The 9250-nt window shown below is 48.4% G+C and overlaps 2 protein-coding genes across 5 annotated transcripts; both read left to right on the forward strand.

Annotated features, from left to right (window-relative positions):
* The first annotated feature begins 1293 nt into the window (after positions 1–1293).
* Positions 1294–5963, forward strand: LOC107978411 (tubulin alpha chain). The gene is given in 5 exon segments (XM_035444146.1): positions 1294–1591; positions 1594–1634; positions 4522–4724; positions 4726–4802; positions 5638–5963. Coding segments are annotated over 5 exon segments (945 nt in total).
* On the forward strand, positions 5820–9205 carry Thap7 (THAP domain containing 7). Of its 4 annotated transcripts, XM_027413191.2 has the most exons (5): positions 5826–5936; positions 6108–6187; positions 6574–6729; positions 8039–8179; positions 8382–9205. In XM_027413191.2, exons 2-5 carry the CDS (start codon positions 6108–6110, stop codon positions 8929–8931), a joined length of 927 nt encoding a protein of 308 aa, XP_027268992.1. In that variant the 5' UTR covers positions 5826–5936; the 3' UTR covers positions 8932–9205. The 4 variants fall into 4 exon arrangements, with proteins under 4 accessions (XP_027268998.1, XP_027268992.1, XP_027268994.1 ...); XM_027413197.2 differs by lacking the exon at positions 8039–8179 and having other exon boundaries at positions 5820–5936; XM_027413193.2 differs by lacking the exon at positions 5826–5936 and having other exon boundaries at positions 6169–6288.
* The last annotated feature ends 45 nt before the right edge of the window (positions 9206–9250 follow it).

The following is a 9250-nucleotide window of genomic DNA, read 5'->3' on the forward strand; positions in this document are numbered from 1 at the left end:
AATTTTGGGGCTCACAGTTCCAATGGGCTAGAGCTATCATGGCAGAAGTACAGTATCAGGCAGGCAGTAGCTGAGAGCTTACATCCCGATCCACAAGCAGAAAGCAGGGTAGCAGGGGTGCCACAAGTTAACTGGAATGGCATGGGATTTTGAAGCCTCTAAGCCCATCTCCAAAGACACACACCTTCCAACATGGTCACGTCTTAATCCTTCTCAAATAGTTCCATCAACTAGGGAGCAAGCATTCAAATATATGACCCTATGGGGCCATTCTCATTCAAACCTCCTCAGAGACATTTTCTAAGAGACAGTTTGACCTATGGTACAGTACATACTTTGTAGACTTGAACAGGCCTTGAGTATGTCCATGTTGGTGGCTATAGTAGACCTGGAAGGCTCAGAGCACATATCTGTATCTCTACAGATAAGTACACACAGAGTCATTCTACTGATCACTGGAAGGAAGATGTGCCAATGAGTATGCCGGGGGCCATTATACCATTGGCAAGGAGATTGTTAAGATCTTGGTTTTGGACCAGATCAACAAACTGGTAAGAGAAGCACAGTGGTGGTTTCATGTGACCAGGAAGGTCAGCTTTATGAAGGGGGTAGGTTACTTCAGCAAACCTTAAACCAGACTGAGTTCACAAAAGTTTTACTTGTAGTGTCTGTTGTGAAGTATCAATGTATTTTTACAGTCCATGTTGCTTCTAAGTGCAAAGTGTTCACTGGACAACCTGAGTTGCCATTAGCTTGAAGAGGCAGAGACATGGGTTTGAGGCTTAGAAGTTGAAAGTAGGTCTTCACAGGCATTGGCACATATGCTGGTTTCTTATAGACAGATCTGTTCACAGGCCCTAAGGGCTTCCTGACCTTCCACAGCTTTGGGGACAGCACTGGCTCTGGGTTCAAATCTGTGTTCATAGAAAGGCTCTCAGTGGACTAGGGAATCCTAGTTAAGATGGAACCCTAAATGTGGAATATAAACAGAGACAGAGCTTTTCTGTCCTGACTGCCTGTCCCAAATAAACATACAAAAATTTATATTAATCAGAAAATGTTCAGACAATAGCTCAGGCTTATTACTAACTAGCTTTTTACATTTAAATTAACCCATTTCTATTAATCTATGTATTGCCACATGGCTTGTGGCTTTACCTGTGCATCTTGTTTCTTGTGTGGCCCACTGGCAGCTCTCTTGACTCAACCCTTCTTTATGCCTGTCCTCAGTTTGATTGTCCCACCTAACTTTATCCTGCCATGCTATAGACCAAACAACTTTTTTCTTAACCAATGAGAGGAACAGATATTCACAGCATACAGAAGGATTATCCCACAACAGTGGGGTTAACAGAATTGCAGATGAACCTGGTGCCATATCCCTGTATGTACTTTACACTGGCCACCTATATCGAAGTTATCTCAGTCAAGTAGGCTTACCATAAGCAGCTCTCAGTGGCCAAGACCACCAATTCCCACTTTGAGCCAGCTAATCAGATGGTCAAATATGACCCTAACAAAGATAAGTATGTGGCCTGCTGCACGTTGTACAGAGGAGACGTGGTCACAGACATTGTCACTATCAAGGCCAAATGTATATCCAGATTGTGAAATGGTGCCCATTTAGATTTAAGGTAAGACCGGATGTTGTGGCATCATTGTACCTGTCAGCAAACAGCTGCCTAGGCCTTGAGGAAGAACACCAGCTTTTACATCATGCCATAGGAAAGCGTGTTAATGACTTTGCTAAGCAACTTGAACTTTTCTGAATATACCTGTACTCTTTCCTTGTAAACACCCTCAAGTTCATGGGGTGTATGATCAGTGCTTGATACTTCAGAGTTCTGAGTTGGAGACAGTCCCAGGCACGCAGAAGCAAATGATGGGGAAACAGTTCATGAATGCTGTAAGGTTAGCTCTGATTTCATTTCCCAAATATGCTACTGTTCATCAGAGAGCTTTATCGTTTCCTTTTTTTTCTTTTTTTTTAATTTTATTTATTATGTATACATCATTCTGCTTCCATGTATATCTGCACACCAGAAGAGGGCACAAGATCTCATAACAGATGGTTGTGAGCCACCATGTGGTTGCTGGGAATTGAACTCAGAACCTCTGGAAGAGCAGTCAGTGCTCTTAACCTCTAAGCCATCTCTTAGCCCTCTTTTTCTTTTTTTGGTTTTTTTGAGACAGGGTTTTTCTGTGTAGCCCTGGTTATGCTGGAACTCACTCTGTAGACCAGGCTGGCCTTGAACTCAGAGATACACACCTGCCTCTGTCTCCCAAGTGCTATGACTAAAGGCATGCATTACCACTGCCAGGTGGAAGACATACTTTTAACAGTTTAACTAACAGGAAAATATAAAACAAGCAGATCTCACTCAAATGAATATAATAAGTTTCTACATATGAAAATTACACACCTAAAGAGGTTGTAGGCAGCTGGGCGGCGGTGGCACACGCCTTTAATCCCAACACTTGGGAGGCAGAGGCAGGTGGATGTCCCTGAGTTTGAGGCTAGCCTGGTCTACAGAGAAAGTTCCAGGACAGGCTCCAAAAGCTACAAAGAAACCCTGCCTCGAAAAACAAAAAAAAAGAGGTTGTCGGTAGGAGTTGGGTATGGTAGTCTACACACAGAATCCCAGAATTTGGGGCAGAGGCATGAAGCACTTGCATTTGAGACCTTCTGTTCTACAATTACCTAGCCTATGCATTTGAGCAGATGGATTTTCTCAGTGAGACACTAGGAAGGTGAAGACTTCAAGGCAGCCTCTTGAAGGCAAGTGCTGTGGAAAAATGCTAGACCTTGGTACCTGGCAGGGGTTGGTTTCCTCTCAGCTGTGTGTATGGTCCTGTGAGCATGTAAAAATATCACTTATGAGGAAACATGAATTGCAGCTCATGTTGTCCCCCAAAGAAACAGTCTTTCAGTACCAAATGGACCCTGCTAATCTCTTTGCACCAAGTTCTTTTGTTTTTGAAAAATTTTAATGCTTATTTTATGTATATGTGTATTGGCCTACAGGAATGTCTGTGCACCATGTGCACACCTGGCCCCTTGGAGTTCAGAAGACGGTGTTGGATTCCCTGGAACTGGAGTTACAGATGGTTGTGAACTGCCACATGGGTGCAAGGAACAGAACCCAGGTCCTCTGCAAAAGCAGCTCTAGTACCCTTAACCACTAAGCCGTCTCTCCTTACATTCTTTGTCAGTTTCAATGTGGACTTGGTTTTCATGTTTAAAAATATTTGCATTTGTAGCTGGACATGTTGGCATGTGTCTGTAACCCCGGGGAAGGTAGATCAGGAGGAGTTCAAGGTCACCCTTGGATACATAGTAGGTTTGATGTTAGCCTGGACAAAGATAACCCTGTTTCAAAAAAGAAAAAAATAAGGTATTTTAAATCATAAAAATGTGCACAATATTAAAACTGTGTGCAAGACCAGGAAGCTAAGTCCCCTTCTCTCCCATAGCTGTTTGTTTTTCCCCTTTGAGAGCAAGGAGTGTTCTGTGCATAGTCAAAAGTGTATCATATCTCTTGTTATACAGGTAATTCTGGGTGACAGTGGGGCCAATGAACATGTGGAAAAGATTCTTGTTCCTTCTAACTGAATAAGGGAATCAGGATAAATGCATTGTTTTGAATTTAAGAATGAAGTCTTTTCATGCTGTGCTTTACTGAGTCTTGTGGGAGGGCTAGAGAAGGGGGCACAGGGACCGTGGGCATGTGTGTATCCAAGGGCTACAGAAAGCTGGCAGCGTTGCCCCTGAAGGGCCAGCTGGAGTCCTGGTGCCTTTCTCCCTGCTTCTTTTGGGTGCCAGCCTGGCTGTCTTCCCAGCTCTTGTTAGCAGCTCACCAGGGAAAGGTATCTACCTGGGCACATTCCCAAGTGTTTGCCCTCTTTGGGTTCCAATACATTCTTTGCCTGAGTTTACTATTACAATAGGTGTTTTCTACACATAAGTACATTTCTACTCCATTTTCTGTATGTTTACAATATACCTTATCTATTTGCTAGGATAGAGTTCTTGCTCTTCTCACATGTTGGACTGTATGGGTGTGTAATGCTTTCACTGGCTCTATTTCTATTTTGACATTAGTGATTCAATCACATACAACCTTTTTTAAAAAAGATTTACTTATTTGTTATATATATAGTGTTTTGTCTGCACATATGCCTGTAGGCCAAGAGGGCACCAGATCTCATTACAGATGGTTGTGAGCCACCACGTGGTTGCTGGGAATTGAACTCAGGATCTCGACCTCTGGAAGAGCAGCCAGTGCTCTTAACCACTGAGCCATCTCTCCTGTCCCACATACAACCTTAATTTTTTGTGTGTGTGTCTGTGTGGGTGAATCTGAAACATGAAATTTTAAAAGAATGTTAAATGTTAGTTATTTTCAAAAGTATAATACTAGCTTTTACAGTTCAAAGTGGGTCCACAGTTCTCAACTTTTTAACAAACTGTCATTTATAAGGCCAATATAAACTCCACTGTATTTTCCTTTTTTCTGATAGGCAGGCATTAACTACCAGCCCCCCTTTATGGTCCCTGGGGGAGACCTGGCCAAGGAACAGCAGGCCATGTGTATGCTCAGCAAAACAACTGCCACTGAAGAGGCCTGGGCTCACCTAAATCACAAGTTCAACCTCATGCATGCCAGAGAGGCCTTTACGCACATCTATGTGACAGCAGGTGTGGAGGGGTGTTCTCTGAGGTCCAGAGGACCTGGCAGCCTCGGGGAAGGGTTATTAAGAGATGGCTGTGGATTCTGCAGAATGAGGGGGGGGAATACTGAGTGCAGCTATGTGGCTGGCAGTTATATCTTTATCTCCCCCCCTACTGTTAACATTACTTTTACTTCATACAGTACTTTAAAAACAAAACAAGACAAAAAACAAAGTTCCCTGTCTAGATAGCTGCCTTTCTTGGAAGGGCCAACTACTAAATTCCTCTGCAGCAAATACATTTGTTTTCTCTAAGACATTAATAGGCATATCTATATGCTCAGTTACTAACAAGATAAGTCAATTGGGGCAACACACATTGTTTTAAATTGAAGAATGAAGTCCCTCACACCGCGTGTGAACGCAGCTGGGGTTCCACCCAAGCTGTAGAAACCTAGGTTTCTACATTAGCTTTCCTCCTCGGCTGGCAAATGTTTATGTCCCCAGATTGCACTCAGTTTTGAGCACTGGTTTAAAGACCTTGATCTAAAATGGACCCTCCAGGACTGCTAATGTCACAAAGTAGATGCTAGAAAGAGATCCTGTTGCCTGGCCCAGCTGGGAGTGCCAGGTTTCTCCTGAGACAGCGGTAAAATCCCAGTGGGCTCAGACCCTCCTGGCCGTGTTTGCAGTCCCTCTGCTGACGCAGTTAATTCCGTTACTTTAAGAACTCTTTTTTGTCTTTACGTTTTATCTTGTGCATACGCATGCATGCACACGTGCGATATGTGGGGGTCAGAGGACAACTAGTGGGCATTGGTTCTTCCCTTCTAACCATGGCGGGCAGGGAAATCAAACTCGGATCCTCAGGGTTGGCAGAAAGTGCCGAGTCACCCAGGGCCCTTGGCGGGGTTCTTTCAGGCAAGAGCCCAGATTTTTCTTGGTGGTGAATCTTCTTTCAACCAGAGTGTCAGGGAGCACTACAGATCGCACCGGGGCTGCTTAGTCCTAACGGCGAGCGCTCGGTAGTCACCCTGGATACACAAACAAAACAAGGGAGCGAGGACACGGCCGCTCCGGGGATCTCAAGCACCTCAGCGGCAACGATCGGCCCGCACTCCCAACATCCGGTGGCCGGCCCGCCAGGATCTCTTCCGGTCCCGCCCCTTGAGGGCAGTCGCAGCCCGCTACGGAGTCCCTACGCTCCCAACTTCCGCATTGACCCACCCATCGCGAGACTTTGGCGGCGCAGCAATGGCAAGACCGTGAGTACCGCTGACGGGAGTCTATAGAACGAGTTAGGACGGGATTGGGACGAGGTCGGGCCGCGGGGGAGCCGGCAGGTTCAGGCCCTCTGGAGGGAGTGGCGGCGGGGCGTGAAGGCAGTCCCCTCCCCCCGGCTGCCGCCCACGACCCAGCTCCCACCCCTTCCCCAGATGCCGCGACACTGCTCCGCCGCCGGCTGCTGCACACGGGATACGCGCGAGACTCGCAACCGCGGCATCTCCTTCCACAGGTCAGCGCGCGTGCGTAGTGGCACGCGAGGGCTCACATGCGCAGGCGCTGGTGTTGCTGCACTTTAGGCCGCGCAGGAGACAGCGCCTTCCTGAGGTCGAAGTGAGGCTTGAACTTTGTGAGCGGGAGGGTGAAGGGCGGTCGAGGAGTCCCGAATCCAGCCGAAAAGGACTGGGCGCTTTCTTGCCTTGGACTTGGAGCTCTAACTCTTTGCTGCTAGGTGATGCTAAGCAGGCCCTGTTCCTTCCTTCTCTCGTCCTCAGTTTACTCCTAGCGGGTGGTAATCCGAAAGGGTCGCGGGGAGGTCTGCCCCTCTTGCCTGGGGAGCTTGGGCATCCTGATCGCGGGCTGCAGCAGTCTGGTGCTCACGGTTTTGTGGCTCTGCAGACTTCCCAAGAAAGACAACCCCAGGCGCGGCTTGTGGCTGGCCAACTGTCAGCGGCTGGACCCCAGCGGCCAGGGCCTGTGGGACCCGGCCTCTGAGTACATCTACTTCTGCTCCAAACACTTCGAGGAAAACTGCTTTGAGCTGGTGGGAATCAGGTGGGTTTTTCTGCCAGATGACACTTGAACAGGTGGTGAGGCATCAGAGCAGTGAGTGTGGCAAGTGGGGCGGCTCTGTGCCCTGGTGAAGCCCATGAACGGCTGGCTGGCACGCTCACAGACAGGCACACCTATGTCGAGGGTGCTGTGACCTCTTCCCAGTTGTGTGCAGTAAAGCATGGCCCCAGGATTACCATGCCAGTAGCATCCGAGAATAACAGCCTTTCCCGGCTGGGAAGACAGTTTTCCCAGGTCTGGAGAAGACAAAACTAAAAGATACCAGGGCTCCTGCCAGCTAGCTAGTCTAGATGAGTTGTTGAGACCTGTGTTCAAGGGGACACTGTCATTCATAGATAGATAGATAGATAGATAGATAGATAGATAGATAGATAGATAGATAGAAAAAATGTGGGTGAGCTGGAGAGATGGCTTAACAATGTAGAGCACTTGTTACTCTTCTAGAGAACCAGGGTTCAATTCCCAGCACCAAGGGATATCCCTTGCCTTCTTCGTACTTCTAAGGGCCCTGGCACACAGGTGGTACATACACATTGTACATGTAGGCAAAACATTCATACTCATAAATAGGGCTGGTGAGATGGCTCAGAGGTTAAGAGGCTTCAAGCTGTCACTGGTGTCACCTTTAAACCCAGCACTCTGGAGGCAGAGGCAGGCGGATCTGTGAGTTTGAGGCCAGCCTGGTCTACAGAGTGAGTTCCAGGACAGGCTCCAAAGCTACACAGAGAGACCATGTCTTGAAAAACAAAAAAGATACTGGTTTCTTCCAGACGACTTGGGTTCATTTGCCATCATCCACATGGTGGCTCACAAGCCAGTAAACTCTAGTTCCAGGGATCTAGTGCTCTTTCTGACTTCTGTGGGTACCAGGCATGTGGATAGTCATATGTACAGGCAAAGCACCCATACACATAAATGTTTTTAAGGAGAAAAAAGAAATCTTTAAAAACAGGTGGAGAATAATTTTAAGAAGGCCTCTGATATCCACACAAAAGTAAAATAGCTTTTCTCTGGGGTATTTGGCCCCTAGTTCTTCCAGCAGGCCCACAAATGAGAGACTTCTGACTAGTCCACCTAGCCGTGCGGGGGTGGGGAGGCGTTGTCCATTCACTTCAAGTCTGGATGCTCATTCACAGGGCAGACTAGTTGGATTCTACCAAACTTGGCATTCTTCAGATTATTGGCAGTGTGCCATGAAGCCCATAGCCCTAGTGCTGAGGGGAGCTATGTTGGGACCAGGGGAAGTGGCAGCACTTTATTTCCACCTCATCTGGGCTGCTTTTCCCCACAGTGGGTATCACAGGCTGAAGGAAGGGGCAGTCCCCACCATATTTGAGTCTTTCTCCAAGTTACGTCGAACAACCAAGACCAAGGGGCATGGTTATCCACCTGGCCTGCCTGATGTCAGCCGGCTCCGGCGATGCAGGAAGCGGTATGTGCTGAAGGAGGGAGATGCCCCACCCTCCCCCCAGGGCTGAGGGACTGAACTGTAGGGTGAGTGCCAGCATCTTCACTGAACAGGGTTCTTGCTGCCTGGACCCAGTGAAGGGGCTCAGGTGTTAGGGAGTGTAAGTGGGTGTATGAGGGTCCTGGCATGCTCTTAGTTGGCTAGTCAGTTTCTGTCTCCCCTCCAGCTGCTCTGAAGGTCAAGGACCCACAACCCTGTTTTCTCCACCTCCTGCTGACATCATCTGCTTCCCTGTGGAAGAAGCCTCAGCGCCTGCCACTCTGCCTGCATCCCCAGCTGTGAGGCTGGAACCTGGCCTTAACAGCCCCTTCTCAGATCTTCTGGGCCCGGTAGGTGCCCAAGCAGAGGAAGCAGGCTGTAGTGCCCAGCCTTCACCAGAGCAGCACCCCTCCCCTCTTGAGCCACGGCCTATCTCCCCATCTGCTTACATGTTGCGGCTGCCACCACCTGCTGGAGCCTACATCCAGAATGAGCACAGCTACCAAGTGGGGAGTGCCTTGCTCTGGAAGAGGAGAGCTGAAGCAGCTCTTGATGCTCTGGACAAGGCCCAGCGCCAGCTGCAGGCCTGCAAACGTAGGGAACAGCGGCTTAGACTTCGACTGACCAAGCTGCAGCAGGAACGGGCACGAGAGAAGAGGGCACAGGCAGATGCCCGCCAGACCCTGAAGGACCATGTACAGGACTTCGCTTTGCAGCTGAGCAATAGCATGGCATGAGGACACCCAAGGCTCTGGTCTCTCTTCCTCAGAGGTATTTGATTGGAACTACATCCACCAGGCTGACCGGAAGTCACAATAAAGTGGATGCTAGAAAGAGACCTTGCTGTTTGGCTCAGCTGGGGGGTGCCAGACTCCTCCCTAGACAATGGCCAAAGCCTCAGAGGGATCAGGCCCTGACATGCACCCTCCTGACCATGGGGAATCTTTGTTTGCAGTCCCTCCACTTATTTACTCACTCTTTCAAGTAAGAAAGCCAGCTCCTTTGAGTTCAGCTCTGTCCTTCTCCCTCCTTTTTTCGAGTCAGGGTTTCATGTAG

The sequence above is a fragment of the Cricetulus griseus genome, chromosome 4, assembly GCF_003668045.3.
Source record: "Cricetulus griseus strain 17A/GY chromosome 4, alternate assembly CriGri-PICRH-1.0, whole genome shotgun sequence".
Lineage (NCBI taxonomy): Eukaryota > Metazoa > Chordata > Mammalia > Rodentia > Cricetidae > Cricetulus > Cricetulus griseus.

Coding starts and splice junctions, on each gene's coding strand:
- Thap7 (XM_027413191.2), top strand. CDS start 6,108: ATGCCGCGACACTGCTCCGCCGCCGGCTGCTGCACACGGGATACGCGC. Junction 6,188..6,573: donor CGCGGCATCTCCTTCCACAG/GTCAGCGCGCGT, acceptor GTGGCTCTGCAG/ACTTCCCAAGAAAGACAACC. Junction 6,730..8,038: donor TTTGAGCTGGTGGGAATCAG/GTGGGTTTTTCT, acceptor TTTTCCCCACAG/TGGGTATCACAGGCTGAAGG.